This window comes from Furipterus horrens, unplaced genomic scaffold (assembly GCF_987537825.1).
Source record: "Furipterus horrens unplaced genomic scaffold, mFurHor1.1.pri manual_scaffold_5, whole genome shotgun sequence".
In the NCBI taxonomy this organism is placed as follows: domain Eukaryota; kingdom Metazoa; phylum Chordata; class Mammalia; order Chiroptera; family Furipteridae; genus Furipterus; species Furipterus horrens.
In genome coordinates this window covers 51,780,135-51,799,142 of record NW_028327175.1, presented here as the reverse complement: position 1 = coordinate 51,799,142, position 19,008 = coordinate 51,780,135, and the positions used below count along the sequence as shown (strand labels likewise).

General features: G+C 43.1%; 1 protein-coding gene across 1 annotated transcript in view; it reads right to left on the bottom strand.

Moving 5' to 3' along the window:
• RASGRF2 (Ras protein specific guanine nucleotide releasing factor 2) overlaps positions 1-19,008 on the bottom strand; it is a 189,854-nt gene that overhangs the window by 13,078 nt on the left and 157,768 nt on the right. The window contains exon 19 of the mRNA XM_090276431.1: positions 2,220-2,332. Coding sequence (XP_090132557.1) covers positions 2,220-2,332 — 113 coding nt within the window. The remainder of the gene's footprint in view (positions 1-2,219; positions 2,333-19,008) is intronic.

Below are 19,008 nucleotides of genomic sequence, written 5' to 3'. Positions count from 1 at the left end.
AGCAATCCCTGCACTGTTGACCATGTCCATGAGTCCTTTTTCCTTTTTGCTCAGTCCCTCCACCCTGTAACCTCCCCCACCACTAGCTGTCATCTGCTCTCCATCTATGAGTCTGTCTCTGTTCTGCTTGTTATAGGAACATAACATTCTTGAACAGAGGTTTTTAGTCACAAACAGACAACAAACTACCAACGCTAATTAAGCTTAAAGGAACCCCCATGAGACTGTGTGAGGCAGGATGGCTCATCGCAGAAAGCTTTCACTTAACTTTATTCATGTAATTTATGTTTAAATACATGTTTCCTGCTTACATATCACAGTTACATGACTTGAATGCATGCAGATCTCTAATGTCAGGGCTACATTTTACCACATGATATGCTTTTGTTTCTCACAGCTATAACTCATATTCACTGGGAGATATATTCATAACTGTTTCCCTTCAGATGTGAAGTCCCCTCTACCTCTCATCCACTTCCAGGAGAGGATGGATTTGCTTCTAGTCTTCCGACCACCTTAAAGCTTTGATGAACATTCCAGAATCCTGGGTTCCCCTCACATTTATTGGTCAGTATGACCAGCTTAATATCTGTGCATTTATAAGGAAACACCAGATAAAAAACCATAAAAGGAGATGGGATAATCCCAGTTCGATGACTAGAAAATGTTTCCTTCAATTGTAGAAATCAGGTAGGCTCTGAAACAGAGCCAAGAGCAATGGGCTTAGGATTGATCCACACTTCTTTGGGCTGCTTGTGTGCCACTGTGGCCAGTAGGCCGGGGTGGCCTGCCTCAGACTCTGCTCCTCCTCATGTAGTGAATGATTTAATCTCCTGTTGCTTCACTCTCTGACACCTGCCAGACCATTTCCTTTCTGTTTTCCCAAGCACGATCTTGCTTTTCTTCACGCTTATGTGAGCCCATTGGTATTCCTTGATTCCAATCTCTGCTCCACCTTCATGTGGCCTCTCTGAGTCTCTGTCTTCACATAAGGACACCCGCCATATTGGATGAGGGGCCCACCTTGCTCCAGTATAACCTCATCTTAACGAATTACATCTGCAGTAGCCTTATTTCTAAATAAGGTCATATTTTGAGTTATGGGGACTAGAACTTCAACATATTTTGAGGGAGGGGGGACACAACTCAACCTGTGACAACTCCTAGATTAAAGAAGGGGCTGGCTATGAGGCCTTGAGCTGAGAAGGCTAAGAATGACTTAGGGACCAGTGGTTAAAGTGTTACAGACCCAAATCTGTCCTTGTTTCACAGGGAGGGACTTTTTAACATGGTGGACTGAGTTAAAATGGGCTCCCCTCTACACACAAGCATTCTGGATAACAAAGACACACGTAGCAGAGCTCTGAAGTAAAAATGGGATTTTTTCCAAAGGTTGCAAGTGAAGACAGAACTAGAAGTCAGAATAGTGAAGGGGAACCAGGCTGGAGCAGACAGGTGCTGGGCTCTCTCCCTCTAAGCAGAGACAGACCACAGAGCCACCTGTGAGTGAGGTGGAAAGCTGAACTGTCTGCACAAAGCCACGGATGGTGCCTTCTTCATATAGAGTGGACTAGGAAAAAAAATCCACCTACTAGCTCAAGAAGCTCTAAGATAGCTTACTACCTGCTTGGATGCTGGGTAAACAGACCAAACAACTCTCTAATGGGAAACCTAAATTCAAGCTTTTATCACATAGAAGTGTGGGTCCAAATTTAAACAACCCACATGATGTAGAAATCCCAACCTCAGATGCTGACAGTAAAGTTGGTCGAGAACCAGTGAAATGAATGAAAGAAAATGCATAACTCCTCTGGGGTGGTACATCCACAGCCAGGTGAACGAGACTCCCACAGAAACGCCACCGCCGGCTCATAAACACAGGCTTATGATTAACAATCAAAACCCAAGTGAGGAAAAGAAACCCCTCTGCCAATGTGAGCAGGGCTCACCCGAAAGGATCCTCAAGCCTTCCTCCCTTTCACCTTTGCTCCTACAGGAAACCACTGTCTGCCCACACAAGTTATCCCACCCAGTCAGAGTCTTCCTGAGACAGCAGGAAAGAAGAGATGAGAGGTAACACTCTACCCACGAGAACAGAATCCTCGCTGCCCCCAGCAGTCTAAGATACGTACATCCTTCTGGCTTGATAGGCTCTTATCTTCTGGGAACACAGCACATATCAACCAATGCCATTCATAGGCACCTGCAATGGCCTTTACCTCAGGATGTTGGCTGTAGCTTTCCTTTCTTGGGGAAGAAGGTCTGGGTCTCGCAAAACTTCCTCTAGCAAATTTAGAACGTTCATCTTGAGTTCATTGTTGAGTTCGAAATCCTATAAGATAAAATGGACATTTATTTTTGAAGGGTTTAGCACCACGATATGGGACACCGTTCCTCATGATAAAGTCTCTAAGAGCTAAGTATGGAAAATAAAATGTGTGGACCCTAGCCTGCCCCCAGAGAACCTGACTTAGTTGGTTTGGGAGGGGAGCCCGTTGTTGGGATTTCTGAGAGGCTTCCCAGGGGATGGAAAATCCTCAAAGACATATGTGCTTTGCTTGGCCCGGAACACTGTACCTTCTCCCCACTTCTATTTTTATTCATCTTTCAAGTCTCAGGAGCCGTTTTTTGCTGACCCAGTGGGGCAAAGCTGTGCCCTGGTGCTCCATGGTGCTCTCTACCATTACTCACCATGTTGTCAGCACTGATTCAATTGTCTGGTTTCCCCGGAACCATGAGTAAGATTATAACTGGGGCATAGCAACAGCACAAAAAACGATTTGCTGCAAGAATAAAATCTGTCATGTGGACAGTGACTTCAGTGAAAAGCTTCAGTATAGATATGCTAAGAGCTAAATAATAAATAATCTTGACAAGCTCATGGGACCATGTCAAACAAACACAGGAGGCAGGCTGGAGGGGCACCCACTGGGCCGGTGGGGACAATATGAGCATCAAAGTGAAAATGAGAGTTATAAGTAATCACCAACTGAATCACAACAACCTGCAAGTCTCTACTGATGTTCACAAACAAATACATAAATAGGTAAATACATAAAGTGGGTGGAAGAGAAAACTGGTCTTTATAGCAGAAATCCAACTAATAAATGCAAAGGAATAAAAGAGTTAGAAAGTTACCATTTTTGACCAAAACAATAACTGATCAAGCAAAGGTTATGAATGGATGCTTAAGTTTATTGGGAAACAATTAATAGTGTCACAGTACCCTTCCCCCACCCCTCACCACACAAGAAATGATTTATTGAATACAAAGGGAGACTCTGGAGATACCACCTTAACCAAGTAATCAGAGCTACCATCACCAATAATGGAAGAAAACCAACATCATGTATCTACAAATTAAATGCTCTGTGAAGAATCATTGCTTAGCATTTTTGCCCCAAATGCATAATTTCCCATTTGCACTGTGAGAAAGCATTGGTCTGTACTCTTCAAAAATGCTAACGTCATAAAACACAAAGGCAAACTGAGGCACTATTCCAGTTTTAAAGGACTCCAAAGGGACCACAGTTAAATGCAACACGTGAGCCTGGATTTGATCTGGGATCAAGGGGGAAATGTTATAAAGGGTGGTCACCAGGACAACTGGCAACAATTGAATCAGGACTATGTACTAATTGAGGGTGTTTTATCAATGTTAAGTTTTCCTCAGTTGAACATTTACTGAAGCTATTTAAGAGCAAGTCCTTGTTCTTTTTATTGGGTGGAAGGAAGGTCGGGAAGAAAGAAAGTGAATTCAAGAGAGAGGAAGGGAGAACACAAATGTGGTAAACATGCTAACTATTAGTGACTCCAGATGTATAACACTGTACGTTTTTATTCTGTCATTTTATTCTTGGTTTGAAAAATTTGAAGGTAAAACATTGAAAAAAAAAAAAAGGTAAAGTTGTAATTCTTGCACTCTTTTATTAAATGCATTCTTATAAAACACCAGCAGGCAGCATCCTGGAATTGTCAGGTCTTCAGAGATGAGCTGAACACTGCAAAGTCCTGCCTCAAGGATCTCACTCTGCTGGATGATCTTTGTACATGCCAGCAAGTATGTATCGTTCCTCCTACATTTTAATCCATGGAAAGCAATTTTAAAGCACTGACATTCTGAATTCTTTTAATTGATTAGAGAGAACATTACTAATTATAATAAATTCAATACAATAGCATATTTTTAATGTATTTAGTAAATTGGGGGAAAAAAAGATTCATTCTTTCAAAATAGTGCCAAAGTCAAACCTGATTTGAACCAAATATTTTTGTGCCTGAGTTTGGTGGAAAAAAATTGTATAATAAATTTTTCTCAATATTTCACTTTCACTGTTTGACCTGATAGTCAAACCATTTCTTTGGGAGCAGGAGCCATGGGGGCCAGGACAGCACAGATATTAATATTTCTTATCAGTCATAGGCCTTCAAATATGTTTTCCTAAAAATTTACCCATATTGTTCAACAGCTTCTTGGCTATTGATTTTTCTTTTCGAGTGTATGCAAGAAGAGAGTAATGCCTTGTTGCTTCTTTTTTTCTTTATCCTACCCTCTCCTTCATTTCGAAGTAAAGGGAGTGATGTCTGTAAACAGTTAAAGTTCTCTCCTACTTCAATCTGTGTGCACTACCAAAGGAATTCTCAGACATCAGGAGTCTGTTTTCTTTTTTTATTGTATATTTTTCCATAACCATTTATCCCCCGTATACCCTCTTCCACCTCCACCTACCCCTTTCCCCTCTACAATCACCACACTTGTCCATGTCCATAAGTCCTTCTCTTTTCAGCTCAGTCCCTCCACCCTCTAACCCCACCCCCCCACCAGCTGTCAGCCTGCTCTCTATCTATGAGTCTGTCCCCATTTTCCTTGTCAGTTCAGTTTGTTCATTAGATTCCATATATGAGTGAAATCATATGGTATTTGTCTTTCTCTGACTGGCTTATTTCACTTAGTATAATGTTCTCCAGATCCATCCATGCTGCCACAAAGGGTAAAATTTTCTTCCTTTTTAATGGCTGAGTAGTATTCCATTGTATAAATGTATCATAGTTGTTTTACCCACTCATCTAAAGTAAACTCTTGAATTGCTTTCAAATTTTGGCTATTGTAAATAATGCTGCCATGGTGCTTATATTCTTCTGAATTAGTGTTTCAGGTTTCTTCAAATTCCCTGAAGTGGAATTACTAGGTCATAAGGCAGTTCCATATTTAATTTTTTGTATCTCCATACTGCTTTCCATAGTGGCTGCACCAATCTGCATTCCCACCAACAATACACAAGGGTTCCCCTTTCTCCACATCCTCACCAGCACTTCGTTTAATTTATTGATGGTAGCCTTTCTGACAGGTGTGAGGCGATATCTCACTGTGGTTTTAATTTGCATTTCTCTGATGACTGGTGACATTGAGCATCTTTTCATATGTCTATTGGTCATCTGTATGTCCTGTCTGGAGAAGTGTTTATTCAGACCTTTTGCCCCTTTTTTTAATTGGATTATTATTATTATTTTTTTTTGGTGAGTTTTATAAGTTCTTTATAAATTTTGGATATTAACCCCTTATCAGATGTATTGGTGGACAGGTTCTCTCATTCAGTGGGTTGTCTTTTAATTTTGTTGACAGTTGCCTTTGCTGTGCAAAAACTTTATAATTTGAGGTAGTCCAATTTGTTTATTTTTTCTTTTGTTTCCCTTGCCTGAGGAGATATATCAGATTAAATATTGCTATGAGCAATGACCAAGATTTTGCTGCCTATGTTTTCTGAGAATTTTTATGGTTTCGGGTCTAATATTTAAGTCTTTAATCCATTTTGAATTTATTCTGTGTGTGGCATGAAAAAGTGGTATAGTTTCATTTTTCTCCATGTATCTGTCCAATTTCCCCAATACCATTTATTGAATCAACTATCTTTAGCCCATTTTTTGTGCTTGCTTCCTCTGTCAAATATTAATTGACTATAAAGGCATGGGTTTATTTCTGGGCTCTCTACTCTAGTCCATTGATCTATGCAGCTGTTTTTATAAGTACCATGCTGTTTTGATTACTATGGCCTTATAGTATAGTTTGATATTAGGTAGTGTGATTCTTCCAACTTTGTTCATCTTTCTCAAGATTGCTGTTGCTATTCAGGGCCTTTTGTGGTTCCATATAAATTTTTGAAATATTTGTATTAGTTCTGTGAAATATGTCATTGGTATATTGATAAGAATTGTGAAAAATCTGGGTAGTAGGACATTTTAATGATGTTAATTTTTCCTATCCATGAACACAGTATATGCTTCCACTTATTTGTACCTACTTCAATTTCTTTCTTTAGTGTCTTATAATTTTCTGAGTACAGGTCCTTTACATCTTTGGTTAGATTTACTCCTAGGTATTTTATTCTTTTTGAAGCAATTGTGAGGAGTCTGTTTTCTTAATAAATATTTGATATTTATTAGTGAAATGACCAGTCTCCTGTAGCTATGTTAAGTCTCTAATGATGTAAATAACCCATCATAAATGGATTAGTGTGAAGAACATCAGATCAGTGTTTGGACCTTGCTGAGGGCTAATCTGTGGTTTTAATCAACAAGCATCATTAAGCACCTACTATACCCCATGCTAGGCTCAACAAAGGGAACACTTCTGGAACCATAGGATGGTATGCTGTGTGGAAAGGTCTTGTTAAGAAAAACAGTATAATTGTATTAATCTGAGCCCTGGGAAGAGTAGTCTGAGAGAGACCTTTGAAAACTTGGTCAAATCTTCCCAAACACTGAAACATGACATACAGTTACAGGTGAATATTGACTCTGCTGCCGATATAGCTAACATAAATCAGATTATCTAATGAAGGCAAAGTATAAAACATAAAATTCTCACTCTTAGCTTTGTCTTACATTTGCACAGGTTTTTACTATGTTCAAAGCAACTTCCTGTATAGGATTTCAATTCTTTCTCAGCTGACCCAAGGACAGACAAGGCAAGAGCCATGACCTTGCTTGACCAGGGACCACTAGGCTGAGAGGAACCTTGTAAGGAGGGCATAGCACAGGGACGAGAACATGGGTCCTTTATGCCTGCACGTCTCAAGCTGTCATGTGCCCACGAATCACTGCCGATTCTGAGGCAGCAGGTCTGGAATAGGGACTGAGATTCTACTTTCCTAACAAGACCTTGAGGGATGGTGATCATCATCGTAATAGCAAGACTTTGCCTTAGATAAAAAATTCATGCAAAACACAAATTCTCCTAAACTGACTAAAAAATCTGAATCCTTTTATGTACTATCTAGCATGTAGTGTTCTTTTTTAACCAATGCATGTAAAATGCAGAATTGGCCATTCAAAAGTCCTTGTTAAAAACACATTAGTTACTACCACTAAAATGAAATTCGAAGTCACTTGCTCTATTTAAATCCAGAGGTAGATTATTCATAAATCTGCCTGACAGCCATTTTGTAATGTCCTAGAATCCAAATTTTGGCTACATGTCCCCAGGCCCTGAAGTAGGAAATGAGACTATCAGGTAGGTGATGGAAGATCGCAGGGCAGCACTCGGAGCGTCCACAAGATGGCGCTCTCGGGTCGCCTGGCCACCCGGGAGTGGGCGTTGTCTGGGATTGGGCTTGGCCCCTGGTGCAGAGGGAGGGAGCAGGGCTCTGAGCGGAGAAGCTGCCCGCTGAAGGTTAGCTCACAAAGCTTCATGCTCCAGATGAGTGAACCCTGCGGCACCCAAGCACCTGAGGCATTCGCTTAAGTTATCAGAGCAACAGTTGATTTAGGTTAGTTCTTGTTTTCCAATTTATGAAGCAGGGATGAGGAGACAGAAGAGTAGAAAAACAAAACATCTTAACTTTCAAAGGTGATAAGACCAGAAAATGTGAGACTTTGACATTTCAATCTCCAAAAAGGAGACTGCAGGTCTTCTTCTTTCTACAATTACTGAGCACTTCAACTCATAAGGCTCTGGGGGAGAGACAGAGCAGTGAACAGAAGTTTCGATGATGGGCAGCGAGAGGAGGTGTTAACCCATGAAACCCAGGGAGAGAGGCAGGTGAGTGTGTGGTAGTGCCCCACTGAGGCACAGGAGAGGGGCTGCCAAAGGGGGACAGCTCAAGCAAGCGTCAGCAGTGGAGTGCGGCACACAGCAAATTCTTAGGAGCACAAGTTCCCAGTGATAATGCTAGGATCCTCCTCAAAGATAAGCCATTGCGAGATGAGGATATTTTACCAAGATTTTATGGATGCTACCCAAGTGCATTAATACATGATTAGAAAGCCAGGGTTGTCCCTGGGTTAGGGAACAACTCCTGGGGCAATGATCATAACTAAGACAGTGAGAAAGTACCCCACACTAGGGGCTACTTTAATAACTTTACTATCTAATGTAACCCTCAATAGCAACAGAGTTACAATCATTATCATCCCCATTTTATGTACAAGGAAGTCAAGGTATAACGAATCAAAGTATCTCATCCAAAGTCACACAGGTAGCAAGTGGCAGACCCCAGAATCCCTGAGTTTTTAACTACTGCACCCACCAACTCTCCAGGAAAGGTGGCTATCAGCAAATCGGTGCTGGAGGCTTGGGCTGGAAGGCACATAGAACAGCAGCCCATTACCATGCTAAGTCCGAAACTATTTTCCACCTATACTAACAACTGTTAGAGACAGAGACATTGAGATTTAGGTCTGTATTAATAAGATTAGATCACACAACAGAATAAATAATCTGTGAGTCAATAAATCAGATTCTCCAACACTTTAAAACTAATCCATGTTGACAGTTCAGGCATCTTGGAAATTACATTCATTCTTTCAGGAGAGCGGGGTGATCATCAGTAATATACTATGGATGGCCAAGAGAATTCTAAGACATTGGGAAATCTGATTCAATACACATAGTTTGTGAGGGTAAAGAGAATTATGAGACTAATTTTCTCACCGCAATCAGCACAGGGTATTCCTAACAGTGGCCAGATTTTTTAAAAGGAAAATGGAAATACTGCAGAGTGGAGTAAAACCACATAAATAATTTTAAAACCTGGAACAACGGGCTCATAAAGAAGGGACTTAGGAGGTGTTAGGCTCAGAAACAAGAGCCTGGGGTTTGACTTAATGTTTTTCAAAATAATGAAAAGCACACTACTGTTTTCTGTCTTCTTTGACTGAAGAAGATGAAAATTTTAATTTAAATTGTGGTGTAAATTTAGGTTAGATCTGGGGCCATTTCATCAACTGGGAAACTGGACAAAGGTGTCAAGAGTGATGGTCCCAAGATATTTGCAAATCAACCCTGACAGCGCTGGACAACACCCCTCTGGGTTCCTCATTTTAATAAACTGGAGATAAGCCTCCCTACCAGTGTGGTTCTCAGCTCTTTGAAGGAGGTGAACCTTTATCAGAACTTGAATATTGTAATCCCACCCCTGGGGAGATGGTGCTGGCTACAAGCTGGGACAGCGCCTTGTGGCCTGGCGCACCTGCCCCCAACTCCAGTGTGCTGGCCTTCTCACCACCTCTGGGCAACCTTGACTCTGAATCAGGGTTTCTCACTGGAGAAGCGAAAGGCAGTTTTCCAGCACTTTCCATCACCTAACTACAAAAATATTTTAAAAGCCTCTTTGTTCACCACTACAAAAAGAACAGCCTGATTGAAAAACATAAAAGAAGGGCATTACATTTGGAATGAAACCCTATGAAGCAATACCATAGGAATGCTAAATTTTCCAATACCTGTTCAACACTTGCTAATCATTAATTACTTTTAAAGCTCTAGAATCTTCAAAGAGGAAGAGAACATACAGGGAATGTGTACCTGATTATCACGTAAGAGCTTATGTACCAGGAAAAGGTAGTCAAACCCAGATAGGACAAAACCCCAAAACAGGTAAGCTCAGGTGCTTCTGGTGGGCCCTCAAATACTTATTCAACAAAGGGCCAAAAGTTCACGGGGAGGGTATTTGATTTTCAGACAAGTGGTAATAAGCGACCTAATTCTTCTTAAACTGGCAGTTTGGGAAATTCTTTTAGCAGATGTGAAGTGGGAGGCTACTAGGAAAAGGCACAATGCAAAATGTGGAAGATATGTTAGAACAAAAATAACTGAGGAGAGGCAAATGGCAATGAACGCCACCAACTCAGCAAGAATAAAAACCTGCGGAAAATCATCCATTCGATCATCTTCTTACAAGTGACTGCATTTGAAAGACTTGCTAAAATTCAGCCTCTAGACCCGAACAGCTGGGCTTACAAGAATTTTAAATACTGCTCCACGACCTTGACGTTAGATTGCTCCCAAGCTTATATCTTTAAGTCTCAAAAGAGAAAAAATTTTTTTTACAGATGCCATGTTTTCTACTGATTTCTAGACTGTCAGCTGGTTGATGTGGATCATAGTTTTCAAGACAATGACAAAAATTGAGGGAAAAAGAAAAGTTTGGAAAGGTCTACTTTCTGTTCTGATTTTTTTGTTGTTGTTTTGCTTTTTGTTTTTGTTTTTGTTCTTAGTTAATTAATGCCACATGCCAAAAAAAAAAAAAAAAAAGATGTTTGAGTTTAACTCAAATATAAGCCTTAGGAAAATATTAGAAAGTTATACTTCGTTCTCCATGCCCTACCCCATGAGGGGAGAAAAGACAGATAAAAAGAGCTGCTGACAGGCAAACGGTACATCGGCCCTCTCCCCATGGAGAGCAGAGACGGAGTCATAGGAACGCAGTGGGCAGAGAACCTGTGACACTCAGCCCAGGAGAAGCTCCATGCAAAGCAATTAGAGGGCAGAGGTCGCTGGCATCTGGAAGCAGAGTGGGCAGCAGAGGAACACAGAGAACAGGCCACAGGGAGGTGGAACCATGGAGCCTGGACGAGCGGTCAGTGGCCCAGTGCTCAGCTGGCCCCGTGGAGTCCCGCGGGAGCTCTAAGGTGACGGGTGGCCGCTGGCCAGGAATGGGGGACTCATACGTCCTGCGGATGAGTGCTCCCAAGTCCCAGAGTGAGGATGAGCGTGCGGGATGCGACTTAGGGAACAAGGGTTCCCCACGGCACTTTCCTCAGAAATCTCGCATGATAGGTAAATGATTGGCACAAATAAAATCCCATGTGGGGCTTCTCGGTGTTTTCTGTCAACAAAATCCAGCCACAAAGGCTAAAGAATCCCACTAGCTCTATGGGGAAAGCTAAATTTCTGCTCTGACAACAAATGGGACTGAAAATAAGTTCCATTTGATTCTGTTTCACACTGACTGAGATCCTGCTGTTAAATGTCTCACCGAGCATTTTGTAAAGACAAGCATGGAAAGCTTAGGATCGTTTAAAGGATAAAAAACAGGGATGTGTAAAGAGAAGAAAAAACTTAGGTGAGGAGTTAAGGGAACTAGGATCTGCTTACCTGGTCATTTGCCTAGACCAGAGGAAAAGAATAAGAACATGAAAACCCATACTTATCAGATAATGGTTTCTTACATTTTATATTTTTTAGAGCAACCTAACACATAATTCATCTGTGCAGAAGAACCCCATACAGATCGTTTTGCCAGTTTTGCAATGGAGGAAGATAGCAAGCTAACCCTGGAATCTAAATGGAATTCAAGTTTCCAGATTTCTCTCCTCACCTGGGCCTGCACCAGGAGCTGCAGTGAAATGTGTGGCCTGAGGCAGTCTGTCCTGAGGAAAGAAGGAGAGGACAATATGGCAGAAAAGATACAATGGTGTGAAAACAAGCACCAGCTTCTGCATCTGGAATCAGAAGGAGCCCAAAGGAACTTGGGTTCCTGGCCCAATTAAATTAAATAGGGCCTCCTCTATTTCGTTTTGGCTGCCTTCAGGGGACATCTGAGTTCGGGAACAAACACTGGTTTGTACCTGGTGGACATCTGGGATTTCTTAGCTTAGGTTATGCAGAGGTCACTGGGAAGTAGTGTGGACAACTAGAAGCAAATGGGCTCTGGTTGATAAGGACGAGACTCATAGAAAGTGGGTAGCCCATTGATGATCTGCCCAGTTGGTGATTTTAAAAACCATCTGCAAGGCTGAAGCAGTATGCAATGAATAGGCCATTAAAAAAAGAAAGAAATATTTCATAGCTTCTGGCATCTCACATTGTAACTAATTTCTCTCTTCTTGTTCCTCGCACCCCATCAGCACCCACAGGCAGGGGACAGGCCCACGGAACCACGTTGTACTTTGGGGCCGTGGAGGGTGGGACAGGAGATATATCCATCTGCCAGGAGGTATATATGGGGTCTTGAGAATGGCGGGGGTTTCCTGGCCCTTGACTGTGGACAGCATGAGCACCAATGCCTGCCAGCCCAGAGTCCCCTGGGAGGTCCCCAGGAGCCTGCTCACTGCACCCCCCCCCCCCAAACACAGGAAGAGGCACTCAGTGCTTGTCAGAGGGTGGGAGCGCTCCCCTACACCAACCTCTAGCAAAGACAAATCCTTTGTTGAAGTGACAAGAAATAGACTCTGGGAGGAAAGTAACTTTTCTAAGGAAAGATTTAGAAGCAGATGGAAAGCGTTGTCAGTGTTTAACATGCGATGTTCTCACTGTTCTGAGTCAGATGTGGCTTTTTACATTTTACACATTGACCCATCTGCACCCCAGAGTTGGCCGTGAGCGAGATGGAGAGGCTGTGAGCGTAGGGGTCAAGAGCGTGAGCTGGGCAGCCAGTGGCCTGCGTGTGGCCCCCGGCTCTGCCTGTCATCTCCAGTTCCCCATCTGTGAAACAGGGATAGTAACAGTATCTACCGTCCTTCCCACAAAAGGCTGGAGTGAGGAGTAAATGACTTCATATTTGAAAACTGCTTAGCACAGTGCCTGGCACGTAGTAAGCGATAAAGTGTTTGTTAAATAATCTTCTTAAAATACTGGGAATGTGTCATTCACAATGCATTCTCACAAAGGAAACTGCCTTCCAAGTGGGGAGTTAGGTTTTCAAGTTTCCTGTAAAACGCCATGTGCTGCCTCTCACGGCTAAGACCATCTCAAACCTCAGGCTGGCTCCAGGATCACGTCTCTGGAACCCAATGTCTCCTCTTAGCTCAGGTCCCCTGCGGGTGGGCACTGGGAAATCTCATCCAGTTGTGGGAAAGGTTTGGGGAAGAGGCATCTGTAAAGTCCCGGGTATCTTCAGGAGCGTGAGACCAAGAAGCACCCACAAGTGACAGAGTGAGAGGCTGAGGGAGGCATCCTTCTCCCTGCTAAGTGCTCAGGGATCAGGCACCCAAACTCCAAAAGACAACCTTGCAAGTTTAAAAGAAGATCCACGACTCAAGAGCAGGGACTGGGCAGCGAGGATGGAGAAGGCCCCGCATGGCAGCTGTTAGGGGCAGGGACAGACAAGCCGGGCTGAGCCCCAGGACGGAACAGGACTGGAAGCAGGCCCAGAGCTGTCAGTAGAGGTGGCGACAAGAGCTGCCTGCTGGGTGGCTGGTTCTTTCTTATACATTTCATTCTCCTGCCCACATCAAGAGTCTGTCCCAGGCTCATCCTGGCCTGACTTCCCTTTCAGATTTGGAGCAAAAATAAACCTGAACTTAGTGCTTCAGTTCCAGGCTGAATTTTGTGTTTTTCTAAGCAATACCAATTTTTTTTTTTTTTTTAATTTAAATGGGCCCCCTGTCATAGGTCAAAATAATGAACAGAAGAGATGACCCTCATTCACTCTCATTTTAGGACATCCTGATCCGTCAGATCTTGACACGCACTAAGGACAGCCACACGGCATCACTGCTGCCTCAGTGAGTCACCAGGGCATGTTCCCCCTGTACCACTGTCCTGGGGCTCCAGGCTCCGAGCCAAACATGAGGATGCTCCTTGGTATGTTCCCTCATGGGGAAAAGGCCATCACCGGCTCTGAGAGTTATAATCCCAACACTGGGGCTACATAAAGGTCTGGCTTTTGTCTACAGAAGCCTAATATGAGTGTGCCCCTCTTCGGCAGGCTTACCGCTGAGGCCAGCACGGAGACCACCCCTTCAGGTTCCTGTTTCAGAGGAACGGGCCATTGCAGAAGAGAGTAAGGAATTCAGAGTTGGACTTCAGAGAGTTGGGCCTGGGTCACGGCTATGCTTTTGAGCAGTCTGGAACCGTATAATTATACTGTAGCCACTCGTCACAAGTGGATATTTAAATTTAATTAAATTAAATAACATTAAAACTTCAGTTTCTCAGCCATGCTAGCTACATTTCAAGGCTCAAGTAGCCACATGTGGCTAGAGGTTATGGGACTGGGCAATGGAGATGTAGATTATCCCCACCCGGACAAAAAGTACACAGGGCAGTGCTGACTGGACCTCTCTGAGGCTTAATCACTTCACTGCTCCAATAGGACACCCCCATCTACCTGCCGTACAGCCTGGGTTTTGACCAGATTCTACCTGAACAGCGGTCTACTGAGAAAGGCCATCCACAGCGGCTTGAGCATCCAGCCACAATGTTACTCTAAGAGTTATTACTTTATGTAATTCTCACAAGTGATAATACCCCCACTCATAGAGAAGAAGAAACGGCGATCTGGAGGAGCTTAGTGTTTTGCTCAGTCACGCAGCTAATAAATGGCAAAGCAGGAGTTCAATTCAGACAGTTTTGACCCTGAAGCCCGTGCTTTTCAGCATTGCCCCACTGCTTTCCAAACAGGTTTCTCAAGGCCCCTCAGCTCCCGGACCCATTCTGCAGAGACAGATGGGCTGAGTTCAGCTCCGACTGGGATTTCTGGAGGTGCAAAAACTTCAGCTGCTCTGAGTGACTACAGAGTGCGGTTGAAAGAGCTAATTCTTGTCTTATACCCCAAACATCATTTATTTGTTGTGTTCAGGAAGTGTTATGAAATATATATTTTAACAAAAAACAAAACCTGTGTGAGTGTGTGTATATGTTTATATAATAAAGTATAGATAAAACCCTCTTATAAATAGAAAAAGTATGTGTGGATGCAAAAACTATCATACACAATGTACAAGAACAAATTGTGGGGAATGAATGTAATTGGAAGATAAAGGGTTTTATGCCAAATACATAAAAAGTACTAACTTTCAATAAGAACAAAACTAAAACTAATAGAAACCTGGGCAATGCCTGGAAGAGGGGTGTTGACTGGGAGAGGCCCCTGAGGTGCTCGAAGTGATCCCTGTCTTGACCAGGGCAGTAGTTGTACAGCAGTGCAGATGGGTAGTTCACTGAGCTACACGCAAGTTCAGTGCCTTTATATGAAGAATATAATACCTCAATAAAATGCAACAAAGCATACCAACTGAAGTATTAACTCAAGAATTCTTCATTATTTGCTAAATAGTTCTCTTTGTCCACCATGGAACATGACTGAAGGGGATTGGAAGTGTAATAACTGAGTTTTTTGATATAGTCTGTAGAATTGCGCTTCCAAGGTGACCTACAATTCCTGTATCATGAGCAATGATGAAGTCATCAAGCAGAAGTACTACTTCCACTGGTCCCATTAAACTGCTCCAGAGGCCACCCTTTCCCACGCTGCATAGAGTTCTGGGCAGGCATCAAAGTCTTCCAGGACCTTTTAGTTACAAGAACAATCTCTTTTCTTCAGTCAATACATCCAGTCTAACATATTAACCAAAATTCCAGTTCAGTCCAGAAGCAGATGTCTCCCTCCTACGCTAGCTTAGACTGTTTCAAGCCTGGAAGCCTACACAGTGGCCCCTTCTCTCTCCATCACCTCCTCTCCACTTCTTTCTATCACTTCTGACCCTCCCAGCTCAGATCCAGGGGGAAAGACAGAGCCCAATATGATGTGTTGGTGCAGATGATTCCTCTGAATGTGGCAGATGAACAGTCTTCCCCTTATGGGGCACTTGGCACTTCTTGGAGCTCTCTCTGCTGGAGACTTAAGGCCAGCTACCCTGATGCAGGGAATGTCTGCTCTCCTGTGGGTCACCGTCAGTTCCCCCAGGCCCTGGGCTGCAAGTGGTCTCCTTCACCCAGACTCTTTGTATGGGGTTGCATCACCTTCCAGGCAGTCATCCTGGGCAGTATCCAGGGCAACCCAGACCAATTCCCCACGGAACCACCTGTTTCACAGGAACATGAATGAATGGCACTCCCTCCCACCCAGCAAGCACTTTCTTCCCTTTGCCCCAGCAAACACCTTCACCTCTACACTCCTCTCGTGTGCCTTGGAGTGAGAAGGAAGATCCTCTCTCTTCCCCCAGGAGGCAGGGGACTTAAGGCAACTGTCTCTGGAAATCACCCTCTCACTGAGTTCTCCTCCGTCACCCATAGGTGGGTGATCACAACGGCTGGCAGGGCCAGTTTTATGGGCCCTTATTTGTCTTGCTTAGTAGCCTAGCAACTTCCTAAAAGATGTGCAGGCTTTTTGGTCCTGTGCCCATCAGAAACAGAAGTAATAGCCTATCACACAGTAATTACACTAGGTACAATGTCTGTTAGTGGGCATCCTTTCTCAAGGGCTGGAAGCTTGTGAGGTCAGAGGTTGCCTGCACCTTGTTCACGTTTACGTCCACCCCAGTGTCTGGCATGCTCCACAGCTCAGTCCTCATTAGTGACTGAATGAAGGAGGTGGGAGAACAGAAAAGGGAGCAGCAACCTTCCCTCCATAAACTCCTTTGGGAAGGAGATTTTTATGTAAGTAGGTCATTTTTGTCTGATTTCATGCTTTAAAAATATTCCCCTTAGCCCACAATTAGGGAAATGAGTGATTGCTTCGTTCGCAGCCACTTGCCATTCAGATGGTACCCAGTCTGATGAAGTGAGTCGTAACCTGCGGACACAGCTTCAGGTCGGTCCCTGTATCAGTGCTGTTCCATGGTCTGTAAAATTCCTCAAATAAGAGGACAGAGTATCTTCTCAGAATTAGCTGGTCAATGAGACAAATCAGGAAAAGCAAAATTGCTATAGATTAGACCTATGAGGACTTTGACAGAGCCTCGAGCACAGTTCTGAATGGTCTATATCCAGCCCCGCATCCCTCCCCCCCTTGCCTGTGCACAGAAGACAAAAGCAGTCTCAGGAGCATCTGGTTACAAGCTCAGCAGCTCTGGAACCTGCGGACACCCTGGCATCTGGAATTGTGCAAATGACACATAAAGCCTCCCAGCAGGAGTCATTCAAGAAGCGTGTGGACTATAAAAACACTTCCTTGACACAGATTCTCTGCACACACAGCCCTCATTTCTGGCCCATTAGTGGTTATAGTCCCTGTGTTAACTGTATTGGAAACTGTAAAGGCGAGAAAATGACCTCCCCGAGAGAATGAACAACAGCAACATTAAAATGTAAACTCAGACAGCTACAACCATGCGCCCAGCATTGCAGAACCCCATGAAAGGAGATACACAGATGAATGCAACAGGCCCTGTGTGCAAGGAGCTTACGGGCCACTTGTAGGGAGGTGAAATGTGGAAGCTGGAAGGGATGTAGTCACACATATCCATACGGTATTCCCTCACTTATCGCGGGTATTACGTTCTAGACACCCCCCCCGCCCCCCGCGACAGGTGAAAATCCGTGAAGTAGGAGCCTTACATTTATTTTAGTATTTATATATATTTTAAGCCTTTATAAATCCTTCCCACACATTTATAAACCGCTCCCAGTCCCTTATTGACCTTTCCCACTCCCTTATTAACCTTTTCCACACTTTTATAAACACTACTTATGTTCTTAAACATATTCTACACTCTTAAACCTATGTAACTTTAACAACATACATATACAGTACCGCAAAATCCTGCGATATAGGGAAAAATCTGCGATAAATAGTTAAATATAATATTTTTAAAAATCCCGTGCTACAGTGAGGCTGCGATAAGTGAACCACAATAGAGAGAGGGACTACTGTATTGTACTTTATGCCTTTCATGCTTTTTAATTCAACAAAGCCTTTAACTCTCACCACATCCTTGGGGCGGGGGAGGGGCAAGAGGGGGATGGTTGTTCTCATTTTCAGAAGAGGAAATTAACACCCAGAGAGGCCAAGTGACTGGCTCTTGGTGCCAGAGAAGACAGAGTGGCAGAGCTGGAAGGAAAACACAGGTCCTCAACTCTGGGCTGCAGCTCTTGCTAACCTGTAGACAAGGCATGTGGGTGAAACCCAGCTTGGCCTTGTGGCTTCATTTTCAACATAAAAGGCAACAGCAAGCGAAAAAGTACACCAAAATGAGAAGAAACTAAGGCAGCATATATTAACAGGTACAAAATTTTAGAATCAGAAAAAAAAAAAGAAATATCCTTGCTTTACCAAGTAATTTATACTAGAGAAAAGGCTAGAGAGTTCTAGAAAAACAAATGGCATTTTAGCACCACATTGGAGTGGGAGGAGTTGAGTGTGACATCTAAGGAAATTTTATTTCTCTAGAGAACCAACACCTATACCTCTGCAACTTTGTCTCCTGAATTAAATTTAGAGTAATATCTTGCTAATATTAGTTACTTTTGATAAGAAATGAGAAATGAATACATGACATCTAATATTATACTTGTGGTAGACTTGATTCCCTAATTATTAGGGATGTATCTACAACTTGTTGCTTCGGTGCGGCTTTTTTGTTTTCTGTAAATTGAAGTGGTGTCTGTCGTTAGTCTACTATACAAGAAAAAATGCATTTGTTACCATTTTGGATTGTATTTTTGAAACAAGTACAACTTCCTTCTCATTTTTTTTAAAGCCACTAATTCAAAATAATCAGGGTGCCACCATAATGCTGCATTCTTCCTTACATGAATTCAACTGGCACAGAGTGATTCCGATCATGAAAAGTCCTCTTGTTCAAACCCTTCATTTCTGTGATATGAAAACTAAAGACAACGGAGGTGAGCAGGTTAGCTGGCATAGTCTGACTACAGCGCAGGTTTCTGGACCAGCAGTCTCATCTCATAGCTGGACATTGGCTTGAAGGCAGTAAATACCTTTAGAGGAACTTGGATAAAGCTGTTGCTCTCCTTTCTTGGAGAATCATACTGGTGAGCTTGCTTAGGGTCCATCAAGTCAGGGGGCACACTCACGCCTCCTCTGAACTCATGGGTTCACGCTG